This window comes from Macrobrachium nipponense, chromosome 1, assembly GCF_015104395.2.
Source record: "Macrobrachium nipponense isolate FS-2020 chromosome 1, ASM1510439v2, whole genome shotgun sequence".
NCBI lineage: Eukaryota > Metazoa > Arthropoda > Malacostraca > Decapoda > Palaemonidae > Macrobrachium > Macrobrachium nipponense.
In genome coordinates this window covers 121,616,892-121,644,082 of record NC_087200.1, presented here as the reverse complement: position 1 = coordinate 121,644,082, position 27,191 = coordinate 121,616,892, and the positions used below count along the sequence as shown (strand labels likewise).

General features: G+C 42.2%; 1 protein-coding gene across 1 annotated transcript in view; it reads left to right on the top strand.

Moving 5' to 3' along the window:
* LOC135219591 (dedicator of cytokinesis protein 7-like) overlaps positions 1 to 27,191 on the top strand; it is a 492,066-nt gene that overhangs the window by 63,924 nt on the left and 400,951 nt on the right. The window contains 1 exon segment of the mRNA XM_064256479.1: positions 9,602 to 9,634. Coding sequence (XP_064112549.1) covers positions 9,602 to 9,634 — 33 coding nt within the window.

The window sequence follows — 27,191 nt, the reverse complement described above, 5'->3', positions numbered from 1 at the left end:
TTCTTCCAGAACTTTTCCCTCTACTATGCCGTCCGTTGATGCCCTGTCTCCTTCCTTTTCTTCCATCGTTTCATCTTTGGAAGTATCGGCAGTTGTGCAGTGTGATTTGGTGTATGACATTGCCTCTTCCCTCACGGAAGGTAATCATCCTCCAAGGAGGGAGGAGTCTACATCATCTTGCTCTTTTTTTTCAGATTCAGATTTGCTCAAGATGGCAGCTGTGTGGGCATCCCAAGGCCTTCTGGGCACTGCCTCCTTGGGAGACCTATTGTCTCATTTCATGGCTGCTCGCCTTCCCACTCTGGCTCCCCAGTGATCCCCCTCATGGTCTCCAATACTTTGGCTCACATGTGCTGCCACCTAGTGGGATGCCATCTGCAACTATGGTGTATCCTGGGTTGCCCCTTATCTTGCTGTCAGTGAGGCCATCAACTTAGGCTGACAGTCTGGATGCTGTGATGTCACTCCCAGTAGCTGTAACATCACTTCCAGCAGCCTCCCAGCCTGTGACGTCAGCCTCGGTGACGTCACGTGACGTCACTCCCAGCCTTGTGAATGACATCATCACAGTCGATTGTCATACCCTCAGAGCTGTTCTTTCAAGCAATGGTTGATAGGCAGGACTCTGTGTTTAGCAAGAGATATTCCAGAGTTTCTAGCAAGAATTGTCATAGGCCCAGGGCTCCTTTTGCTTATCCATCACCTGTTCCTTCTCCATCACCTGTTCCTTCTCCCCCTCGTTCTCAAGTCAGAGGTTAATAGGATACAGAACTTTGTTGCTTCTTCTTCTAAGAGTGAGGGAGGTGTTTCGTCATCTTCCCAGTAGAGACATGTCTTCCCTTTCACATACGTGGACGTGCTCCAGCTCATGATGATTTTCCCTCTCACCAGAGTTTTCAGGCTAGTTCTCCATCTCCTCAGCTGTTCGAGTTTGTCATAAGGATGATAAGGCTCTGATTAAGAAGTCGAAGGTGCTCCCCTCTCAGGTTACTGATCCAGGACCTCTCAGGAGTTCAACTCCAGAGCCTGCAGCTTTGCCTGTTCATCATCCCCATGAACATGCTAGTGTCAGACAGGAGGCTGTTGTTGGTCGCAGACATGAGAGTGTGGTTGGCCATAGACTTGTCTCCCATTGAAGTAGGGCTTCCTCTCCTCTGCGTGATGGGAAGGACCGCCTTTCTCCTGTGTCAAGAGGCCTGGGCTCTCTTGTTCTCATTCTCCGAGAAGTTACTACATGTGTCATTCACTAGAGTCATGGATCGTGTTTCTTCCATACATAAAGTGTGGTCTCCTTCTCCAGGACATTCTGTTGTGCATCAGTCAACATCTCAGGATCAGGTATGTCCTTTGTTGCATGACTGTGTATGTGCTTCTACGCAATGACCAGGTATATGCTTCATCACATAGCCTTGTATGTGTTCCATTGCAGGTCCGCGTACGTAGTTCATTGCATGACCGTGTACATGCTCCATCTCATGGCTGTGTACGTGCTCCATCGCAAGTCCGTGTAGTACATGCTTCATTGAACAACTGTGTATGAGGTTCGTTACACAACTGTACACAAGTTCTCACTCAAAAGGTGTTCTGTTATTTGCAGGGTAGTCCTTCTGTTGGAAGGGGTGTTGCCTGGACTCCGAGGGATGGTTCTCCATTAACCACAGGAAAGGAGGAGGATCTTTCTTGGTTGTCTTCATCACGTCATCGTTCTCCTGTGCCGTATACGGAGAAGGGGAAGAGTCACGAGTTTCTGTCTTCTTTCTCGGAGGTTATCGATCTTATTAGTGAGTTCAGTAATCTTGTGGGTGGAACACATACTCTGTCTTCTACGACCCCTACGGGCGTAGAGGCCTTGCTCAGCTCGAGACAGGATGCCAGAGCATAATTTGAGCTCCCATGTTTGGGTCATGTTCAGTCAATTTTACAGCTTGTTAATGCTTTGGTATTGGGATGGGACAGCTCTATGTGTTCAAATAGTTTGTTTAAGCCCCCCCCCTCTTGTGCAGCATATTCAGTACAACTCGACAAACATGGTTCAAGTGATGTCTTGTCATGTCATTTTGAAGGAGGTTCCGTGAGCTCGCCTTCCTTCATTGGGTTGCTTCAGTCTGGCACTAAGGCCATTTCTTGCCTGGACCATCTCAGTGCTAATTTGTGGGCCAACCTGCTCCTGATTAGGTGGGATGCAGCCCTGTTGAAGGTGACAAGTTCAGTGGACCCTGAGTCTGAGTCCTTGTCTTTCTTCGAAATGGGGACCTCCTGGAATCATAGCTTCTCTTCCCTAGGACACAGCTAGAAGATGTGACAGACCGACGTTGTGCTGATACCAAAGACAGGCTTGTTCAGCAGGCAGTCTTGATGTCAAAGGCTCGCCTGTCAAGCAGACAGTGTTCGTTAGGACTCCTCAGCCTGTAGCTTCATCAAAGTCAAAGCAGCAGCAATAACCCTTTTAGTCCCACTCTTCATGCCAGGAAAGGGGCATAGGAGAAAAGCCAGAGCGGGTTGTCAATAGAGAGGGCACCATTTCCTACCCATTGTCAAAGGTGGGGTGATGCCTGGCGGGCCACTGGGCCAAATGGCAATATCATGGAGAGGAGAAGTGGGTAATTGATGTCCTTCGGGTGGGATATCTACTACCTCTCAACTTTCCTCCTCCTCTCTCGGATCGTCCCCTCCTCAACCTGACTTATGTTCAAGGCTCTCCGAAGCATTTAGCTCTCAGGGAGGAAGTGACAAAGATGTTGGACAAGGGCACCGTGGAGTAAGTTCATCGTCCTTCACCAGGAACACCCATGTTAGACCTCTTCGCCACCCGCTTCAACAGGAAGGTGGAGGTCTACTTCTTGGTGCTCCCGGATACTTTTGCCTTGGTGGAGGATGCTCTTCAGCACCCTTGGGACAATCGCGAGTGTATGCCTTCCTTCTGTTCTGCCTGATCCTTGAGGTCCTGAACAGAGTAATGAGTTCCAGGAATCTCAGGATGACCTAAGTGGTGCCTCTGTGGCTCCATGCGGATTGGTTCCCAGACCTTCTGTCTCTTCTGTCAGCAGCAGTTCCGAGAGAAATTCCCCCTTGGCACAACTAACTTTGCCAACCTCATGTGGAGAGGTTCCACCAGCCAGTAGGGTCCCTATCTCTTCATGGCTGGAGACTGTCAAGTATCTCCTCTGAGGGAGAGGCTTTTCTCGCAAGGCAGGAGGTAAGATGTCCGGCTACTGCAGGAGGTCTTTGTCAGCAGTTTACCAGGGCAAGTGGGTTGTCTGCTGTGATTGGTGTTGTGGATGGGGTTTCTCCACTCGGAGCTTCTGTTCAGCAAATAGCAGATTTTCTGATCTTTCTCAAGCGAGACAGGTCTATCCGTCTGCTGTCAGAGGCTACAGGGCTGCCTTGGGGTTAGTCCTATGCTTGAAGGTGTGGACATCTCTTCATCTTGGAAATCTCAATGTTGTTCAGGACTTTTGAGCAATCCTGGTCACCAAGAGAACTCATGCCTCCAACGTGGGATCTTACTCTGGTACACTGAGTAGTCTCACACGAACTCCATTTGAGCCGCTGTGTCAGTCGTCAGACGGATCTGACTCTAAAGACAGTTTTCCTGTTGGCCTTAGCTTCCTGGAAGAGAGTTGGAGAGCTTCATGGCCTGAGTTATAATGTTGAGCACACTAGATGTTAGGGTTCTGTGACCTTCAAATTTGTCCTGGAATTCGTGGCTAAGACCCAAGATCCCTCGTTGCATAATGACAGATTTCCCTTATTTTAGGTTCCCTCCTTCAATGAGTTCATGAACAACGATCCTTAGGAGTTATTGCTTTGTCAAGTCAGAGCTCTGCACTGCTATCTAAAAAGGACTTGTCGTCATCTAAGGTATAGGTGTCGTAGACGTTTTGTTAGCCCAGGCCGAACCAGGAAAGAAGTGTCCAAGAATACCATTTCAATCTGGCTTTGTGAGGTGATTAAACAGGCATACTCCTCAACTTCAAGTTCTTTCACAGGTACATCAGAAGATTGGATTCCTCTCTGGCTTTTAAGAAGAATTTGAATGCTAGTTCCTGGCTTTGGTAAACCACTTTTACTTCCTTTTACCTGAAGGACTTTGCCTACGGGTCCTTGGACACTTTTTCCTTGGGTCCAGTGGCGGCTGCCCAAGTTGTGTAGCTCATCCAGTGCCCCTAGCGGGTCAGTTTGTATCTTACTTAAGATGATTGTTTGGAAGACAGAATGAGTTAGTTGGCTGGTCTCCTTTCTCTTTTTACCTTTCTGCATCCTAAAGGCGGGTCGAAGAATAGACATGTCATATGCTGGAGCTGGTCTGATACAGGTGAGTTTGCTTTTTTGGTTTGTATTCTATACAATAGACAAATCTGCTTCTCAGTAGCATTTACCTCTCTCTCTAGGAAGGGGAGGGAGGAGTGGTGACAAACCCCTTGTTGTGTACATGGTTGTTACAGAAACAGATGGAGTTTTCTTGGTCTTCCATAGATGCAGTGAATCTGGACGTGTATCAGTGTTTAATCCCAGAGGGCTGAATTTCTATATACTTGCATATCTATTCTCTTATGGGTTCTAACCCCTTTCTGTAGAACTTGAACTTCTAAGAAGGCTGGTCAGGTGGGCTGAACCCTCAGTCAGTTCAGGGTACTCGTACCTCCCTTCAAGTATGAGTCTATCCTATTGTTAAGACTGAAGGTTTGTTCCGCATATGAAAAAATTACAAATTTGTAATCAATTTGTATTTTTCATAGCTAACAATCCTGAGGTCTTAACAGTGATTGCCCACCTCTAGCCACCCCTCTCTTATCCTGGGGTGGAAGAAAGACTAATGTGTCAGGGGTTCAGACGTGGTCGGTGAGCAGCCTCCACCTCGTATATGCATTAGTTGCCATATGTCACAGATTCCATGCTTTACAATCTTTGATTGTCTTTTAACAGATTTCCAGCTGGTGTTAGATTATCCTATTGTTAAGACTTCAGGTTTGTTAGCTATGAAAAATACCAATTGATTAAAAATTTGTCATATTAATCACCAAATGGAACAGTATACAATAAATGTATACTATTGGAAAGTTAATACATTGAAAGTATATAAAAATAATTTTTTAATTTTTTTAGGCCTTTTTATACTGGATTTGCATAACTAAATCAGATGATTGGTTGCATTCTAAATTGCTGATATAAGTGAGAGATACTATATAAGTAAGAGACAACTGGCATATTTTATTTCAAAGTTTATATTACCCATTATCTTAAAAGTTTTCATTATTTATTTGTTGTAGACAATATAGTTTGGTGTTCATATTGATATATTTATTTAATATTAAATTACAAATATGTGATATCTAATTCAGCCTATAGTATGGAAGCAAAACCTTCTGGTAATGGAAAAATTGTCTGGATTATCCAAAAAACTGGATAAAAGGCTAAAGATTTCTGATTAGTGAGGTTTTAGTGTATACGTACTGTATATGCATTATGTGGAATTAGTTTTTTACTGGACTTGTGGAAATTCATATTGGCTAACTCCTATGATGAAACCGTGGTAGCTTAATTCGCTAACAAATTCTGCCAGATTCTTTGCCTTTACTTGAATATTAAATGAATTGCTTTATGTGAATATTAAATGAATTGTACATTAAAGAAAACCATCTTGTGTTGTTGGAATATCATTGTTTCTGTAGTGGTTTACTTTTCAAGTGAAATACTGTAAAGTTCTAAGTTGAATCAAACACACTCAAGCCACTTTAATGATTGCTGGATCTTTCTAATGATTTTGAATGATAATGGAAACATCATCATTACTTTTCAAAGGAGCCATTTCTTCTCTTCTGGATAATTAAGTTTAAAGAAACATTATTTAAAGAAATTATTTTCTATAAGATAGAATAGCCAAAGGTTTACCAACAGCAAAGGTACAGTTTTAACTTCTGTTTACCATCTGGAAAAATGCATTTATATATATGCTATTTGTTATTAGAATTATCCATTTTTAAGGTTAACTCTGTTCATAAAGACTATTAATTGAGTTTGTTAATATTTTTACTTTTATGTGCAATACTGGTTTAAGATTAGATACTATTATTTTTTTTTAGATACAACAGTAAACTGTGAATCTGCTGCATAGTTAGACTACCAAGCTTTTATGTCTTAATTTAACGTAGATATTTCTCAGATGTTAATTTTGATTTTGTTTAGATATGTAAGAAAATTATAAAGTACATATATAATATTAAGGACAAGAGAAGATGAGCAGAAAGCAGAAGAGTAGAAGAGTAGAGAAATACAAAAATGTAAAAATTATAGAAAATTACAATACTACCTGGACATCAAAAAGAAGGAAAGTCATTATGTTATGATTTTATGAGGACCAGGACTTGAAGCTAATGAAGAGTAACTAGGAAGTGGTTTAAAGCCTTCCCTAAGATTACCTTCACCTCCCCACACAAAGACAGTAGCTGTGTCATCTTGTTACACTTGCAGTGTTACCTCACCTTATGTCATCATTTCGGTCCAAGACTTGCAGCTTGATATGAAAAAAGCTCTAAATTAGAAAAACCCTTTAAGATATGACCTAGACACCCTACCTCTATAAGTAGCTGTATAAGGCCATTTACAATAAGTTGCTCTTTAGCTCAACTTTTGTACTATCCCTTTAAAAATTTTATCATTTTAGGGTAAAGAGTGTAACAAACAAAAAGAAATAATAATAATTATGTACACTGTACTTGATTGGTGATGTGCTTGATTGGCCAGAAGAGGAGGAGACTACATGCATTGACATTGATGATAGTGTCTAAATTTCTTCTCTGGATATGCAGGCAGCTGAGAACACACAGTACCCTGAACTTTGTTGCTGCTCTGTTCATCCAAAAGAATCCGATAAGCAACAGCTAAGTTGTGCATTGGCCATATAATCTTTGCAAAGTATTTAGCACTTGGATCCATTTCCTCAGAAGGCAAAGGGCTCTCTTGGATCCATCTCCTTGGAAAGCAATGGGCTTTCTCAGTGTGCACAAAGGCTTGCTCTATCTTGTTCATGATGAAGCATCATGGACTGGTTCAGATGTCTGCTTCTCTTCCTGATGCTGCTGCTTGTAAAGCGCTATCAGTTCCTCATTCGTCAGTGATTGCATATCGGCCTCTGATAACAAGTTGAAATCCCCATCCTCCCAGCCTATTTTCAACTTTTTGCTCAGGTCAACAATGCTTTGCTCACTTCCACTTCAGCAAAGCCCTTGAAATAGTAAACAAATGGAGGGAACAGCTTCTTGCAAATGCTATTCATACTGATGGCTTAAATTTTCTTTCAGGAGGCTTTTATATTTAGTGCTGCTGTGTCGATGTCATGATTGTTTACAGAAGTCACAGATTGTATTCTTCTTGTTCAGAGCCATTGCATCTTCAGCCTGCCTAAGCATTCAGTAAAGCTGTTAGTATTTAATGACTGCACCAGTCCTGGCCCGATGTTGGGAATTAAGTGAACAACAGTAATGTTATGATGACAATTTATGAGGTTTTGTGGATGACCAGGTATTTGTCTAGAATAAGAAGGATCTCGAAGGGGCTACTCTTGCTCCCACAAAACTTCTCCACTGCTTTTATTTAATAGGTAAAGAACTACTACTCAAAAATAATGACAGTTTCTCAAGTAGTACATTGGGATTTAGCATATGTATAACTGGGATAAAGGCCTCGGGGACGTTTTTCAGCACTTGAGGATTCTTAATGTGATACTCTAAAGTGGCTTTAAGTTAAAGTCAGCCTAACCTTTGCCTCCCAGTTTACCTTGGATCCTAATGTGAAGAGTGGGTTGCTGATTGAATGCGTAAACCATCCTGAACTTCCCTTGAATTATGTCTTTTTCATCAGGAAACTTTGTGTTGAGGTCATCAAACTAATAAAATTCTCTTTCCTGAGTTGACAGCTTGCTTAGAGGGGATAAGTCTGCCATTCAAGTCTGGTTATGTGAAGATTATGTCCTATCCGGAGCTTCCCTTGAAATCTGTTTTTTCTCATCAGGACACTTCCTGATGTCTTCACTTATAAATACTATTGCTTTCCCCTGAATCAGAAACTGGCTCATTGCAACATGCTGACGAATCTGCTTTGTAATCTAAAGAGAAAAAAGCTGTTCCACTTTTTTGTGGATCTTGCCCTCTACATTACTGATGAGTGTTGCTAAACCTGAAACATCATCTTTGACACAGGCTGAAATCCATGCCTTATTGTAAATGATTGTCGATAATGTCATGTAACTCAAGCCAACGTAATGAGTTACGGAGGTAAAATTTCAGCCTTTTCACAGTGCTTTTTCATAGCCACATTATTTTTTGACAGAATATTATCATGCTTAGCAGCATTACTGGTAGGACTAGGAACTTTTTTCAGAGCCATGGGAACAGATCTTAAGTACACAGATTCAGTGCAGACAAGACACTGCAAATAACTGTCATGCAAGCACTTGCTTTAATACACTGTAATAATTTGAGGTTCAATACTGCCATGCAACCTAACATTTGAACTATTACAGCTGTGCAATGTGTACAAGACACTATTTTTAATATTTTTAAACTTAAATGATGTGATATAGTCCTTTACAGTAATATTATTGTATATTATTTTGTACATCTTGTTGTTTCATTTTATGTGATTTTGCACTTTTTTTCTTTGGTTTTTATATATTTATGACTTTTCAGTATTTTTCACTGAGCAATGTGAAGTCGCATAAACTGCTGTACGACAGTTTTTCTTTTCCCAATTACTTTTAACAAAAATGGCTGTAAGATTGAAAATGCTAGAAAATGAAACAATGTAACTTGAGGTACTACTGCACTGCAAGAAAAGTGAAAGAACACTGTAAAAGTAGAGAAAACAGTTGATGAAAGTACAGGAAGAATAGTGCATTCATTTGTCCATCCATTATATTTAGTTCGTACTTTTGTGACCAGTGGCATCCAGTAGAGCATATATGAATTGAATCAATATCAACCTGTTAAATGATTATGGTGTTGATGTACCTTTGCCTGAACATCTGTTAGATGCTGTTGTCTGTATACTATGCTGGTACGTACTGTGGTGGAAGGGGAAATGAATGTACCTTTTTGCCCATACTTTTGTCCATCATTTACAGGTGTTACTGAATTTTTTTTCGCTTACCCCTATATGTAAAAAGACACAGCTGTAGTGATTGTGTGGGATGGGAAAGGGGAGTTCAGTGAAACCTTTATACAACTGCTGATCCTAAGCTTTGGTCCTCAGGTATGTAATGACTATATATTGATAACTTCTAGTAATATCAGATGAAAGAAAAGGCTCCTTCGTAGTATAAGTGAAAATTAGTTTTCCATTATTCAGTATGTACTATTAGTGGCCTAGAAGTTTGTGAATTTTTATTTTGAAAACTTTCTGATGTGTAATCGCTTAGAATTTGGCATTTACTAAGTATCAATCTTTGCCTTAATGACCCTGAAGCCAAGTGCAGTGTAGAACTCTTTTCTATTTATGGGAGTTTAAGAGTCTGTGTTGGTGAAATGGCTCGCAATGTAACAGTTTGTTTTTGGGACAGCATAGTGCCTGGATTAACTTCTCTTAAATTTAACCCTTCTTACAGCTGATGAGACTGAGGATGAGGAGGACAAGGATTGTAAGTCTCTGTCTGCATGTTGAATTGTGTAATTGTCATGATTGTTATCATTTTATAGTCCAAAATTTTGTTGACTTTGAAATTTCAGTAGAATTTGATGAGAATCTGCATTTTGAAGTGTTTATATTGCACTTATAATGGCTGCTATTAAATTTTGTTTTTCACTTGTACACTGTTAGCTTGAATTACACTTGGATGGGAGAACGTTTTAAATTTGTTAGAGTGAAAGAAGCTTGCAGGTGACTTATTGCTTAAGCTTCACTGCTGAATGTTGTAGTCCACAGACTATGAAGTAAATACTTTTATTGTTACCAAAACTGTTAGTGCCATTCTGAAGTTCTCTTTAGGCAAGTGGAGTATTTTTAATGTATCTACTTTAAAGAGCTGCTTTTGCATGCAATTTGCCTTCCTCACTTATGTAGGACATTGTACTTAGTTATTCTATGTGAATTTTTTAACTTATGGCAAAGGGTAATTTACAAGCTATTTTTTTCTTATAAACTAATGAAAACCCTTAATGTGCACCCTGAGTGCAGTTTTTGGGTGTTATTAGTGTTGCAATTGGATTTACTGCTGTTGACAGGGTGTACAGTAGTTGCAGATAACACTTCCATTTGAGGAAGTGACTGCTCACCCAGGCTGCTGCCTCTCACTTCATTATGTGTGTAGTTGCATGCTGACCAACTGAGGTTTAATGAATTTTATTCCATTTTATCATCCCTTCAAGTGGATGAAATTTTTACTTAGTGTATTATGTTGAATGAAACGTATGGAATTTATGAACTTCTGATAAAGGAAGGGATAAGGTGACAAGAAAAGGAAGAGTTTTGAAAGTTACGATTTACAGATGAGAAGAGAAGCACTTCACTGGGATTATGGAGGAGTACGATTGCTTGATATTAGCTATGGAAATATTGGAGAAAGGGCTTAGTGAAAGATTGAGAAAAAGTGGTTAAAAACAATAATTGATACTAGTGAGGTATCTTGATAGAGAGGTCAGCTACAGAGGCAGTTTATAATAAGGTAAGTTTTGAATAATCTCCATATGTGGGGACAAGATTACATCGCTTGTCTATAGATGTTTAGAAGATATTTAACAGGATAACAAGAGAAGCAAACCGCCACCAAGTTTCTGGAATGACTCGTGTAAAGCACTGCAGAAAGGGAGCCTCAAGTAGTTCTTGTATGCATATGACTTAGTGTTATACAGTCCAACCTCTTAAATCTGTCACTCCTTGGTCAGGCAGCTCCCGTGATGGGACTTGAATCGGCTGCCATTAGTTTTTCTGTATCTGGTTAAAAAAAGAATAATGTTGGTGACAGCAGGGTGAGAGCCAGTGGGGAGAGAGTAGGCAAAGTATGATCTCTCTTTCCATCCTGTACCTTTTGATGCACCAGTCATCTCTTAACCATCTTCCTCGTAAGATGCACACTGCCCATTTCACATAAAAGCTGATTCATTACACTCTTCTTGCTCTATCTATGCCTTGGTGTTCTGATTTTTTGCTTTCTTTTTTTTCTGTGTGTGATTGTCTGTCGTTTGTGTTTGTCTGTGTGTGTTATTTTGAGATGCCAACGCTTGATTAATCTAAGGCGGCTTTGCTTTAGAGAAAATGCCCAGGGGTAGATGACAATTCTTGCTTTCCTTTTTTAGCCTCTTTTGATACTGATCCACATAAGTAACTCTTGTTCTGAGTGTTGTGATTGGTCTCCTGAGCAATGGAAGCAGTTTGGTATGAAGAAGAAATACAAGAGGAAATCAGAAATTGGCAGTTCCTTCTTGTGAAGGCTTCTCACCTCCAATGGCAGCCACTGCCACCATTCCTTCTTGTTCATTCTCTCCCTCCAGATTTGCCTCTCATTGCATCTTCTTCCCTGGAAGATTTTACTCCAATAGTACATCTTGAGATAAATCGAAGAGAGGTTTGGGAGATCTTGTGCTTGATGTAGCTGCCTCTCTTCTTGGGGGTTAGGGGTTGGGGGGGAGTCCCCCTCCCTTCTAGGAGGGAGTCAGCTCCCCATCATACTGTTGTTTCAGGCATGGATGCTGAGAAGCTGAACGAATGCTGGTCCTCTTTAGGCCTACCAGGGGAACCTCACCTTAGAGGTCTGCTGTCTTCCCATCTCTCAGCTTCTTCTGCTATTCAGTTAATAGAGCTAATGTGTCTTTGATGTCTGCTTGCATGTCTACAACCACTACATCCTCAGCCTACACTGTTCCTTCATCGGCTGTTCCTCTCCCACCATTTTCTGCTCTTGGGCTTTATATGTCTGCTCCTTCCAACTCCTTTGTTCAAGCTGTGTTGGAGAGACTCGAAGGTTCTCTTGTAAAGAAACTCAGCCACTCTGATTTGAAAGGAAAGAAGATACATTGCAGATCTCCTTCGTTCTCACTGTCATCTTCTCAAGCATCGTCTTTGTCTTTTGTTCACTCCATTCCACAGAGGTGTTGGAAGAAGAAAGCCTTCTTTGCTCATCTTGCAATAAGATCAACAGACACTCCATCTCCCCTTAGGAAGCAAGACCAACCTTCCATCTACATCAGCTGTGTCTCTGTCGGCTAATCTTGACTGTATCGAGGCTATGGACAGCCAAAAGTCTGTTAAGGGTCTTTGCCATAAATCGTATGCCATAGCTGCTGATGACCATTGCCCAGTTTCTGATTCTTGTGTGGCAACGCACTCATCAAGAGAAGTCCCTCCAAGGGCTGTAGCTCTTCAGATTGGGCTTCTCCTCAAGAAGTTACAGTCATTTCTTCATCTTCCACTCATCCTGTTCAAGAATCGAGCTTTAAGACCTCTGCCGGTCGAAGAGCGACAAGACTCCTGTTAAGAAGTCATCATACTTGAGGGAATGTTCTTCTGATCAGGACCATTCCTCTCTTAAGACAAAAAGCCCTTGTTCTCGCTTGCACAGTCATTACTACTCTCCATGTAACCCAGTCTTAATTATATATCAGTTTAGTCCGTGTTATTTTATTTTGAATTTCTATTTGCTCATATATGAAACAAACCTTTGGTCTTAACATTAGGATAATACTAGAGCCAAGCTGGAAACCGGTAGAATTAGAAGTAAACTTGTGAGATCCAGGGACTATTGGCATCTATACCAGGTCACAGGGTATGTAGTACCCAGAATGCCCTTGGCGTCCCGTGACCTGACAGTTACTTTCCTACTGCCTTTAAGATAGGACGTAATTACTTTCTATCTTGTTTAAAGCCGGTTTTCGTTTGCCTGATTTTATTCATTTTTTCCCTTTTTACTTTTTATTTCTCTGGGTGTTCTAAGTTTGGGTGTGATCTGATAGGTGTGTATACATTGTGAGATGGAGAATTTTGCTCCACCAATGGGAATTTCTTCGGGTTCTCGCAAGAGACAAAGGAAATGCCCTGGAGTGAGTGGGTTTCCTTGTTCAAGATTTTTAACTTCAGTGTCTACAGATCCACATGCAACGTGTAGTAGGTGCAGAGAAAACGTATGTACTATTATTAATCCTTGTTCAGTTTTTTGTGGTTGGTCGGTGGAACAGTGGATGAAGTTTTATGGGAAAGGGCAATACAAAAGAAAGGAGACGACGCCATCATTGGATGACCAAGCGTCGTCGGCTTCTTTTGTATCGGCAATAAACCAGACTTCTCCATATGTTTTGCCACCTGCCTTTGATTTGTCCCATACCCTTTCGGTTTCTCCTAGCAATTCGTTATCGGAAACTCCAGGAGGGGTTTTGGGTAATTTTATGCATAGTTACGCTCCGTCATTCCCAGCAGAGAGAGGGGGAGCATTGCCATTTTTGTTCCAGGTGTCGGCTCCTGATGCGCAGAGAATGGAGGAACGTGGTTGGCGTTAGGCCTACCAGGCGTACCAACCTTGGAGGGGTTGCTTTCTCATTATATGGCGTCGCGATTCCACCAGGGCCCGACAACGTTGAATGTTCCTCATCCCCCTGGTCTAGACTTTATGGGAGCTAATGCTGCAGCAACAACACCACCATCAATGTTTCCGGCGATGCAGAACGTTGGAAGTAGTTTTGCAGCACACGCAGGGCTTCCAGCAGCAGCTGCTCAGTCTCTCCCTACAAGAGTGGTGACATCACAGCCTGCGTCAAACACTGACATGGCAGACACGATGACGTCCCAGCCTACTGCTTCTCTATCTACTTTGTTGCCTCCAGAGCCAAATACACTTTCTGACTCGTTGGTACACACAGTCATGAAGAAATTACAAGCTTTAGAGGAGAAAATAGTTCAGAAAGACAAAAAGAAAAGACGTGAATCGTCTTCTTCTTCGTCTTCTTCCTCTAGTTCGGCGCCATCGAAAAGTTCAATGACGTCACTGCGTGCACCAGTCAAGTGTTGAAGGATAGGGGACTAAGTGACTGATCCTCGTGCCAAGAGGAGAAGAATAAATTCTTCATCATCTTTGAGCCAGGACTTTCACATCCCGGTCAGCAATAAAGTAAAGAAGACAGTGGCTGGTAAGCGTAACGCTAACGGACGAAGTCATTTACAGAAGTCCGAACGAGCGAAAGCATTAACGGTTGCTGGGATAGCAGCCGCTGCGGAGATGCCAGGAGAGACGACAAAGAGTCTAAGAGAGACTATACTGCCGTTGGTAAAATCAGCGTTGAGTGGGAAGAGTTCAACAAGGAATAAAGAATAGATACCAGTGTCGCTTGCAAGACCTTTTAAGATACGGTGAAAGGATGAGAGAGCTCCCATTAAAAGGTCGAATAATAAAGAATTGGTAACCTCTTCTAATACGCTGGTGGAAGGCGTTGTTTGTCTCGATAAGAGATCAAGGACAAATTCCCCGACGGTCGTTGGAGACGATATTAATAAAGATAGAGACGAAATTAGCTCAGTTTCGAGAGAGCCTTCATCTTGGAGATTTAGGCGGGGTTCTCACTCTAGATATGTGAGCAGAGAAGGAGTTAGGCTGTCTCGTTCTCCTACTGACTATTCGAGATTGAGCCAATGGCGGCCATCAGAGATCAAAGATGCCGCGGTCGTAGGGTCGGACAGCCATGACGCACCCGGACGTTTGTCAGCGGATAGGAGTGAGCTAGCTTCTCCTGTGGCTGAACACAATACGTTAGAACCGGAGGAAGGAGAAAATCAGGAGTTTCTGGCTTCGTATGCAGAGGTGATTGATTTGATTCGTCAATTTGATAACCTTTTGGGAAGCACAGAGACACCTGACAGTATGCTTCCTCCAGGGATCGACATAGTATTTGGATTGAAAAAGGATATGAAGGTGTCGTATGAATTAACTTGCTCAAGTCATGCGGAGTCAGTTTTACAACATGTCAATGCACGGATTGCTGGAAGGGATAATTCCTTAAGATCGAATAGATCGTTTAAGTTTATTTCCCCCCCAATGATGAAATATAGGAAATATTATACGACACCAATGGTTCCTTTGCTATCTAGACAAATTAACCCAGATGTGGTAAGGTTAAAACCTGGATTAACCTTGGATCAAGTTAAGATGGAATGCCCTTCGATGACTTGTCAGGAAGCTGCTACTTTGGAAGCAACAGCTTCATCTGTCTTTCAGACTGTTTCTTGGTTAAACCTTTGGTCAACAGCAGTGGCAAAAATTGCATCCTCTCAAGTAACGAGAAAAGTAGTGGATGAGTCAATGTTTATCAGATAGCTACAATCAGGTTCCAAAGCAATTGTGTACTTGACAAATTTAAGTGCCAATGTTTGGGCAAATATCCTGTTGATGAGGAGAGATGTGGCTTTGGTTAGATTAAGCTGCACTGTTGATTTGGATTCCCTGCTTGCAATGAGGAATGGGAATATCCTAGAGTCTCAATTGCTGTTGCCAGAGGGCATACTGGAAGAGGCTATAGATAGAAGAAGGATGGACACTAACGACAGATTAATACAGCAGGTAGTTAGGAAAACATCTGGAAGTCAAGCTAATCCTATTGAGGTAAGGCATCAGCAAATACCTCATAAGAAGCCAGTGAGACATAACATCTCTAATAGAGCAACAAGACCCTCTCCCGCAAAGAAGTTAGCTCATTGGCCCTTTCACGATAGAAACAACAGAGGAAGGGGTATTAGGGGAAGGGGGAGAGGTTCAAGATGATAGGATGGGTGCCTCTCATCACTCACCCACACCTGTTGGGGAGTTTCCTAGCGAATCACTGGAAGGTGTAGCAGGAATTTGGAGCAGAGCAGTGGGTGGTGGATGTTCTCAGAGTCCGTTATTTGATTCCGTTCAAATTAACCCCACCCCTGACAGAACAACCATTACCACATCTCGCTTATGCTCAGGAACCTCAGAAGGCTTTTATTCTACATGAGGAAGTGAGGAAGATGATGGAAAAAGGCACTGTGGAACAAGTATCGATTCCGTCAAAGGAGTTTTACAGCCGCATTTTCCTTGTCCCCAAAGCCAACAGGGATTGGAGGACAGTAATAGATCTGTCAACATTGAATCTGTTTATAAGAAAAACCAGATTCAGGATGGAGACCCCAAAGACAGTTGTACAAGCAGTCAGGATCAAGGACTTTATGCTGACAATAGACTTGAAGGACGCATACTTTCAGATCCCAGTCCATCAGTCTTCCAGGAAATTTCTCCGCTTTAGTTTTGTAGAGAAAGTGTTCCAATTCAGAGTCCTGTGCTTCGGGTTGACAACGTCTCCGCAAGGTTTTACAAGAGTATTCACTCTCACGTCGACATGGGCGCATGCTCAGGGGATCAGGCTAATAAGATACCTAGACGACTGGCCGGTGATAGCAAAGTCCAGAGAAAAATTACTTCGGGACAGGGTGACCCTTCTGCAGTTTTGTCACAGCCTAGGCATTGTGATAAATAAGGAGAAGTCAAAGTTGGATCCAAGTCAATGGCTGGTGTATCTGGGTATGATTATAGACACAGTAAAAGCCAAAGTGTTCCCAGCAGACCAGAGGGTAGAGAAATGCAAACAAAGTGGTGAATGCCTTTCTGGAAAAGCATACACAGCCAGCAAGACAGTGGCAAGTAGTACTGGGAATTCTAAGTTCCTTGGAGAAGTTGGTACCACAAGGGAGGCTACACCTTGGATCTCTGCAATGGAGGATGAAGGAGTTTTGGTCGCCAACGGTAGATCACCCATACAAGCAAATTCCCTTGTTGACAAAGGTGAGGAAAGACCTACTCTGTTGGGTGAAGGACAAATCTGACAGTGGGAGTTCCCCTTCAGCAATCCTCTCCTGACCCCTTGCTGTTCTAGAGTATAGCATACTTTTCAGTAGCAACACACTTCTCTTAATAATAGGGAGAGAGGGGTGATAATAGATCCAGATACAAGGGACAGGAGTGGTTTATGAGAATGGAGAGTTCTCCATCTTTTGTAATGTAGTAAAGCATGGCATCGTAGGAACACCCACAGAGGGAAACCAATAGATTCTCATATTTCTTTGGTTCAAGGATTAATAGTCCATTGTCTTAGAATACATCTACTATTAGGAAATGGATAAAGGTGGCAAACTCCCAGTCAGTTATAGAGACTTACCTCCCACCAATAAGTAAGCCTATCCTATTGTTAAGACCGAAGGTTTGTTTCGTATATGAACAAATGACAAATTTTTAACCAATTTGTATTTTTCATAACTAACAAACCTGAGGTCAATGCGGGCATTGTTCAATGTATGGGAAACACGTTTGGTTTTAGAAAATGTCTTGATGTATTGAAGTTGTGTTGTGACATCATAGAATTCTGACAAGATGGGTGGTGTGGGGTGGAAATGTAAACAAAACAGGGCGGACAGAACAGGAGAGACTGATGTGATGTTTGGTTTGGTAGGAGAGCTCTCTCTGACTTATGGGAATTTGTGGGTTGTAAGTCTTGTTGTAATGTTGCTCAAAGTCTTAAGATGGATTATACTGGGACTGAGGAATGTAAGCAGGTGGGTAGACTGTATAATTGTTGCATATAGGAAAAATTAGGCTAGGAAAATATTCATGTCTGGCTCATGCGGCCGTGACTATTCTCTGTGGAACAAGAGTCCCTTACAGTCACGGACTCAACCGCCACTGTCATGTAATAGTAACCTACACTCTTGTTCTATCGACCTAGACCGCTATCAAGTCAGGGTCCCTGCTCCTTTGGCTGAACGACATATCCCCAAGAAAGTCCTGGGCCCCAATCATTCCTATGCTCCAGTAATCAACAGGGGATGCAAGTGATCCTGCTATTTTGCTTGGAAGGCTGGATCAAGAATCTTGTGCCTTGGAAGCAAAAGGCCCTCTCCCTCTTGATGCAGCTAACCAAGAACTGTTGACAACACATGCAGAAGTAGTAGAACTTATTTGTGGATACAACGAACTACCTGAAGAGACTGTGGCTACCACTTTAAATTTTCCTTCTGGTCTTGAGGTACTTGTTGGTCCCAAGAGAGAGATGAAGGTATAAATGGGCTTACCATGCTGACAGTGTCCCCATCTAAGTCAGTTCTCATTGTCTCAGGATGTGATAATTCTCTACCATCTGGCATGTTATTTAAGATACTACCCTCTTCTCTTCCATGACAGACATTTTTATGCAACCCCTAAGGTCACAGTACAGTCCAAACAGGTACATCCAGACTTGGTTTGTCTAGACCTGGGTCTTTCATCTGATCAAATCAAGGCAGAGAGCACTTCCTTTATGCATCAAGAGTCAGTCTCAATGGAGTTGACAGCATCTTTGACGTTCCAGGCAGTTTCGTGACTTGATCTTTGTTTGACAACAGGAAGCAAGATTTCTTCGGCTGCTGTGGCTACTGACACTTGACGAGTATTCCACCTTCCTTAAACCACTGCCGTCTGATGGCAAGACCACCTCATATCTGGCTCACCCAACAGCGAATATATGGGTAATATGTGGGTATATTGGTTATTGAAAGGAAGAAACGTGCCCCATTCTAGGATCTCCAGATTTTCTGGCACTGATTCTACCTTAGCACTGAGAAATAGAATAATTCTGGGATCTTTCATCACTTTTTTCATGAGGAATAGGTTGAAGCGGCAGTTGACAGACTTAAGCCAACAATAATAATCATCTGTTCCAACAAGCTGTGAATAAGAGGTAGAGCAGACAACAATAATCATGTGCTCCACCAAGCTGTAAATAAGTTGTCTGGCCCCTTCATGCGCTGATGCAGACCTCAGGCTGCTTATTCTCCTAAGAGATCCCAAACCATGACTGGGCCTCTTATTCTCCTACTCCTGCCAAGAAAACAATTTAACAGCGTCCCTTCACCAACGTTCTTCCAAACCTGGGAGAGGAGGCAGAATCAGGGCTAGAGGAGGAAAATGCTAGAGTGGGTGCCCCTCCTCACTGCTGCCATTGGTGGGCGGTTGCCTGGCGAGCCATCGGGCAGCTTGACAGCAACACAGAGCAGAGACCTGGGTAATAGATGTTCTATGGGTGGGATATCTACTCGCCCTTTGAGATTCCTCTTCCCCTTTCCGATCATCCCCTCCATCTCAGAGCTTATGTTCTGGGCTCACCAAAGGATCTGACTCTCCAGAAAGAAGTGGAGAAGATGATGAAAAAGAAGCCCTGGAGGTTATGAAGTATTGATCCCCAGGATGTCTTCTTGGTGGAAAAAGTATCTGATGATTTGAGACCAGTCATAGATATGTCTTCCCTGAACCTTTTTATCAGGAAGACCTAGTTCAAGATGGAAACGCCCAACACAGTTCTAACAGCCATCAGGAAGTCTGACTTCATGCTGATGATAGACCTGAAGGATGCGTACTTCCAGATTCCAATCCATCAATCATCTTACAAGTTCCTTCGCTTCATTCTGGGAGAGAGTATCAGTGTATCAGTTCAAGGTGCATTGCTTTGGCCTTTCTCCTGCCCCACAGGTGTTCACAAGAGTATTCATCCTAGTGCCAGTCTTAGCTCATTCACATGTGATAGGCATCTTGAGATTCCTTGATGACTGGCTGGTCTTGGTAAGTTCTCGGGTAAAGTTGATCCAAGACAGGGACTTTCTAATCCAATTTTATTCACAGGTTAGAATAGTGATGAATTTGGTGAAGTCAAATCTTACTCCCAGCTGAAGATCTCTTTACTTGGGCATGCTAATAGACATGACAGCATCGAGGGTCTTAACAGCAGATAGTTCTAGGTAATCTGTCGTCCCTAGAGAAGCGTGTTCCTCACGGACATCAAAACCTTTGATCTCTTCAGTGGAGGTTGAAAGAGTTTTGGTCTCCATCATAGGATCTTCCCCTCTTCCAAGTTCCTCTCTCAAAGAAAGTGAAACAGGACTGAGTTTGGTGGTTGGATGACAGGAACCTTACCGCCAGTTCCTTCTGTTCTCAGATGCCTCAAACAATTGTTGAGAAGCACACTTGGAAGACCTCCTGGCCTCAGGTGTGTGGGATCAATAAGACAAGGAACTTCACATCAACATCTTGGAGGAGCTAAAGGCAGCCTTCCTGGCTCTTCAGGATTTCCAGGAGAGGGTGACAGGGCTCTCTGTGATTCTAATGTCCACCAACACCACTTTGGTGGCATATGTCAACAAGCAGGGGAAACTAGTCTCCCTTCAACTTCATGAATTGACACTGCAACTACACCAGTGGGTGGTGACTTGCTCAGTGCTTCTTTCAGCCAGATACATTCTAGGCAAGAGGAATGTAGTGGCAGACAGGCAAAAGGAATATAGTGACAGACAAGTGAGTCATCAGGATGAAGTACAGTGGTACCTCAGGATACGAAATTAATCCGTTCAGAGGCGGCCTTCGTAACCTGATTTTTTCGTATTTTGAACCATATTTTACATGTAAATTGCCTAATTCGTTCCAAGCCCTACAAAAACACCCCAGTAAATTTATAATAAAGCTAATTGACCAATAAACAATGAAATACAACAATTTGGACCATTCAATACCTAACTTAAACTACATATACTACTAATATGTACTATATACCTGTAAATAAAGTGTATTAGTGTACATGGTATACAAGAAATACTGTGCGTACATACGTACGTATGTAGTAAAATGTGGAACCTTCCCTTTCGAGTGAGGCGATCTCCGAAAGTGGCGACAGATGAGGAGGACAAATGGCAGAAAACTTGATACTTAACTTTATGAAACACATTAAAAAATGTCAGGAAACATTTCTTATTTTTATCTTTTTTTGATTTTTACATTTTTGTTACTTTTTTATACTGCAATTTTTTTTTTTTTTTTTTTTTTTTTTTTTTACAAAATTTCAATTTCATCACCACTTTCAACTTTGTTTTTCGTAGTATCACTTGCATCTTCCTGTTTGCTTACTCCTACTAAAGACCTCCTTAAAAAATTACTATGCAAGGAAGATTGCTTCTGCCTGCTTTTCACAATGTTCCTGAAACGACTCAGGCAAACGTCATCAAATTGCGCAAGCATACAGCCTGTGTAAGCCTTTTCGTGGTGTCTCTTTTCTACAAATGATTGCACCCTATGAAAAGCAGCTAAAGCATCCTTAATTTCTGGCATTGTCATAGGGTCGTCCTCCTCCTCCTCGCCGCAGCTAGAGAGCTCCTTTTGAACGACGTTATGTTGCATGGCCTACAACTCCTTCAGGTCATCCGTCGTAAGCTCCTCTTGGTGCTCCTCGAGAAGGTCATTGATGTCGTCCTCGTCGACGATCAGCCCCATGGACTTGCCAAGTGCAACGATCTTGTCAAGATCTGGTTGCGAAACGGTTTCAGGATCGTCAACTGTTTCTGAATCTGCATCAGCTTCACCAACGTCAAATCCCTCGAAGTCTCGGGCAGATACGGCATCAGGCCAGTTTCCTCCACAAAGAATTCAAGGTTCGCCTTGAAACCTCCTGCCAAGCTTGATCGATGAGTCGGATGCATATTACGATATCGAAATGCTCCTTCCAAAATTCGCACAAGGTGAGGTTTGTGGTATCGGTGATGTCGAAACATCTCTTGGAAAGATGTTTCGTATAGCTTCTTGAAGTTCGATATCACTTGCTGGTCCATGGGCTGGAGGAGAGGGGTGGTGTTAGGAGGAAGATAAAGAACCTTGATGAAAGAATACTCCGCTAGGATATCTTCCTCGAGGCCAGGAGGGTGAGCAGGGGCATTGTCCAACACCAGCAGACATTTCAGAGGAAGGTGCTTCTCTTCCAAGAATTTCTTCACTGTCAGGCTGAAACACAGATTTACCCACTCAGTGAACAAAAGTCTCGTTACCCAGGCTTTCGCATTAGCCCTCCACATCACTGGAAGCTTCTCCTTTAGCACTTTGTGGGCTTTGAAGGCTCGAGGAGTCTCCAAATGATAGACAAGTAGGGGCTTCACCTTGCAATCCCCACTGGCATTGGAACAAAGTGCGAGCGTAAGCCTGTCTTTCATAGGCTTATGCCCGGGTAGCTTCTTCTCTTCCTGTGTGATGTACGTCCAACGAGGTATTTTTTTCCAAAAAAGGCCAGTCTCATCTCAGTTGAAGACTTGCTGAGAACTGTAGCCTTCGTTGATCGTCATCTCGTCGAACGTCTTAATAAAGGCTTTGGCCGCTTTCGTGTCCGAGCTGGCCACCTCCCCCTGCCGCACCACCAAATGGATGCCAGTCTGTTTCCGGAATTTTTCAAACCTCCCACGAGAAGCCTTGAATTTTGGGGTTGGCGTCAATGTCCCTTCTCCTCCGTCGTCTTCGGCCTGGGCAATCAAATCGCCGAAAATAGCACTGGCCTTGTGGCAGATTGCCATCTTGGTTATCGTATCTCCAGCGATTTCTTTGTCTTTTATCCATACAAGAAGCAGCCTCTCCATCTCATTGTGCACGTGGCTCCTCTTGTTGGACAAAATAGTCGTGCTCTTGGAAGGTGTAGCTGCTTTGGTGGCATCCTTCTGCTTAAGGATGGTGCCTATTGTCAACGGATTTTGGCCGTATTCCTTAGCGATCACACTCAACCGCATGCCAGCTTCATACTTTTTGATAATCTCCATTTTGTCTCCATACAAAGCATTCACTTCTTTCCGTGAACTTCAGCAACTTTCTTGGGACCCATGACTATACTGTACATAATTAAGTTATGCAGTATACTAATTAAGTTCTCACACAACACAATAAAGTTCAAAGCAAAATCACTAACACGAATTTACGTTAACAAACAAAATCGTATACGTGAACGAACTAATTCCGCGTGCGTACGATAACGCTGGTGCGACACAGTGGCCGAAGAACGCCTTTACGTAGAGCATGATGGGAGAGATGCTGATCAATAGGAGAGCAGGATCTTATGGCGGTGAATAGCATCAGGAACCAATGGGAGAGCGGGAGGATGGTGGCGAGTCTACTCAGTGGGCGGCGCGCGAGTTTTAAATTGTTCTCGGCGGTCCGGGCGAATCTTGGGACTTTACAGCAACAACCTTTCATAACCTGAATTATTTTCGTATGCAGAGGCAAAAAAATCTTCGTATTTGCTTTCGTAACTTGAATTTTTCGTAAGTTGGGACTTTCCCAACTTACGAAAAATTTGTATGTCGCAGTTCCACTGTATTGGGGACACAGTTGTTAATGCATGCAGAAGTAGTGGAAAGGTTGTTCTGTCTGTGGAGAAGGCTAATGATACAGAAGACCTATTCACAACTAGATACAATAAAAAGTTGGAGGTGTTTTTTTCTGTCATTCCGGATCCTTGGGTCGCAGCAGAAGATGCTCTGCAACACCCATGGGACAATCAGGACACCTATGCCTCTCCTCCCTTTTGTCTGAATCATCAGACAATCAACAGAGTAATGATCTCTCAGAACCTCAGAGTGACCCTGGTGGCTTCCTTGTGGCCATACACTGTGTTGTTTCCTGATCTTTGGGCTCTGCTGACAGAGGCACCGAGAGAGATTCCGCCCTGGCACAACCTCCTTTGCTAACAGCACATCGAGGCATTTCACCAGTCGGTAGGGTCCCTATCTCTTCACTGTTTGGAACTATCCAGTATCTTTGGCGAGAGAGATTCTTTTCTTGCAGATCAGCAACAGTCGGTAGGGTCCCTATCTCTTCACTGTTTGGAATTATCCAGTATCTTTGGCGAGAGAGATTCTTTTCTTGCAGATCAGCAACAGTCGGTAGGGTCCCTATCTCTTCACTGTTTGGAACTATCCAGTATCTTTGGTGAGAGAGATTCTTTTCTTGCAGATCAGCAACAGAAATGTCTGGTTATCTCAGAAAATCTTCTTCAACTCTGTACCAAGGGGAAAAGGCCTTCTACTGTGATTGGTTTTGTGTACAGGGTTTCACGTGGTCGGAATTTCTATTCAACAAGTAGCTGACTTCTTTATTTTCCTCCGCAGGCAGAAGTTACTCTCTGTGTCAGCCATAAGGGTTACAGAAATGCTATAGGGCTATTTTTACATTTAAAAGGGGAAGACCTCTCCTCCTCATGGGAATTCTCCATGCTTCCCTAGAGTTTTGAGTAGTTTTGTTCCCTGAGAGAGCTAAAACTTCCTAATTGGGATTTGACACTTGTCCTTAGCAGCCTTACTTATTCACCATATGAAACCTTATGAGGTTTATCAGACAGAAATTTGACACTCAAGATGGTCTTTTTGCTGGTCTTTAGCCTCATCAAACTGAGTAGGAGAACTCCATGGTCTCTTTTAATGTTAAACACTTGAGGGGTTGGGGGTCGGTAGTCTTTGAATTTGTCCCAGAATTCATAGCAAAGACTCAGAATCCCTTGGTGCCCAATGACAGAATCGGCTCCTTCTTGATCCCCTCCCTGACCGACTTTGTTGGTAACAATCCAGAGGAATCCTATGTCCTGTTATGGTTATGTGAAGCTATCTAAAAGGGACTCAACATCTCAAGCCTTAGTTTCGAAGACTTTTTTTTTTTTTTTTTTTTTTTTTTTTTTTTTTTTTTTTAAAGCATGGGCCAGAACAAGAAAGAAGTGTCCTAGAATTCGGAATGAAAATAATTTTATTATATATTGTGAGTCAAGAAGTGTTCTTCAGTCGCTGGAATTTTTTAACCCTTTAAACCCTCTGATTTTAGATATATTGGAATGGCTGCTTTTACTAAAAAGAAGAGGGAAAGAAATAAAGTTCTGTTGGGTTCCTTCCCATGTTGGGGTGGCTGGGAATGAGAAAGCTGACCAACTTGCAAAGTCTTCGGTCAGCTCCCCAGAACCCACAAGATGCCTACTACCATATCGGGATTTGTACCCTCTAGTAGGTCAGAGAATTAAAAAATGTTGGCAGTCCCAGTGGGAAGATATTTTAACTAATCAAAAAATGCGCAGTATCACTTCATCAGTGTATCCTTGGTCATACCATATATGCCAAGGAAACGAAACGATGTTGTGCAGATTGAGGATTGGACATACAAGACTCACCCATGGGTTCTTGATGTCCCATGAAAATCCTCCATTTTGCAATGATTGTACTGTGTCCCTGACTGTGAGACATTTGCTGGTTGAATGTCCCAGACTTGGGAATTTGAGACATAGGTTCCTGTCTTGGGGATGTGATAGAGGAGGTAATTTTATCCTATCTACAATTCTTGGGAAGGATTGTAATATAGGGCAGTTATATATTTTTATGAGGGAGGCTGGCCTCCTCAACAAAATTTAGATTATATAATAGAATATCTATGTAAGAATTAATATATTTGAACAAATATATTTATATAAATATATTTTTAGATTTTTTATATTAAATTAATTAATTTTAGATTTAATTCTACTTTCTATCTAAATTTACTTAGGTGTTAATAACCGTGATGTTGTGACACCAGTTTTTAATAGACATAATCAATCAATCAATCTCCTGGCTACGGGAAATAGTCAGAGGTGCAAACAGTACCTTTTCAATTGAAGATACCAATACTACATGCAAGTGCTTATGATGTTAGGAGCTTTGGCCCTTCCATTACTTTCAAAAAGAACCTATTGGTTCATAGGTTACTGAAGGCTGGTACATAGGTTTGTCAAACAACCTCCACCTCCTTCTACTTTCGGGACATGGCCCATAGCTTGGATACTTTTTCCTTGGGTCCGGTGGTGGCTGCTCAGCAAGTTGTGTAGCTCATCCAGTGCCCCTAGTGGGACAGGTTGTATCTTTCCCAAGATATTGGTTATGAAAATGAGAGTGAATGGAGTTACTGGCTTTCTTCCTTTCCCTTTCTTCTTGTCCTGTTCTGGTGGGCAGGGGAGAGATGTAAGCCATCATTAGCTGGAACTGGCTAGGTGCAGGTGAGTGAGCAACCATTCTATTTTCTTTCTTTATTGTTCCTATATAATACAAATTCTAGAAATAGAAGCTAGTCTGACCCTCTCTTTTACAAAGGGGAGAGGGATTGACAATAGAATAAGGTTAGTAGCTACCTAATTCCGTTGTCTCCGACACTTAAAAGACTTTCCTGCTTCCAATATGTTCCCTGTGTGTCAAAGGCCATATGTCTAGCTGTTTAGTAACCTTTCATATAACAAATCAGAGGCATATGACTCCTTTGTATGCTCTAACAATTGACTAGGAAGTAAGCCCAGGTGAGCTGAACCTCCAGTCTGTTCTGAAACTTACTTATCCTCCCACTAATAGCAAGTCTCCCTTTCATAAAGACCAGGGTTTGTGTTGTATATGAACAAACAAAAATTTTTTAATCAGTTTATATTTTTCATAACTTTAAACCCAAGGTCTTTACATAAAGGCCCATCTCATGCCACCCATCATTCAATTACCTGGGTGGGAAGTTGACTGGTGCGTCACAAGACACAAGGGGGGGGAAAGAGAGGTCAGAATGCACTGACTCTCTTCCCATTTATCTAAAGATGAAGCAGTAGATGAATGAGGAGTAAGATCATCCTGAGAAGATGCAATAAGAGGCAAATCTGGTAAAGGAGAGAAGGAACAAGAAGGAATGGCAGAGGTGGCCACCATTGGAGTCAGAAACTGTTAAAGATGGAACAGCCGATTTCTGATTTTCTCCTGTATTTCTTCTTACCAAAATACTTGCATTGCTCAGGAGACCAATTATGACACTCAGAACAATAGTTACTTATATTACAATCATTAGATTGAAGGAGGCTAAAAACTAAAGCAACAATTGTCAAATACCCCTGGGCATATTCTCTAAGGTAAAGCTGTCTTAGTTGAATCAAGCGTCAGCATTTCAATGCAAAGCACACAGACAAGCACAAATGAAACACAGGATCACACGCAGAAAAAAGAAAGCAGAAAACCACAATGGCAAGGTGTAGATAGGGCAGGAAGTGTGTAATAAACTGGCTTTTATGCAAGTTGGGGCAGTGTGCATCTTGCAAGAAAGTTTATGAGATGACTGGAGCGTCATGAGGCACAAGACTGGGAGAGAGAGATCAGGCTCTGTGTACTCCCTCCCCAATAGCTATCACCCTGCTGTCACCAACCTTGTTATATTTTTAACAGGATCCAGCTAGCTTGAAAAGGTTTTCCCTTACATAAAAACCATAAGTTTGTAGTTATGATGGGTAACATTCATACATGTTCAAGATTTCGTGCAATACAGTTTGAATGAATTTTTCAGGAAAAGTACTCCAGTCACTTCCATGGTAACTTTCACTCCAACTCTAATAGCTAGC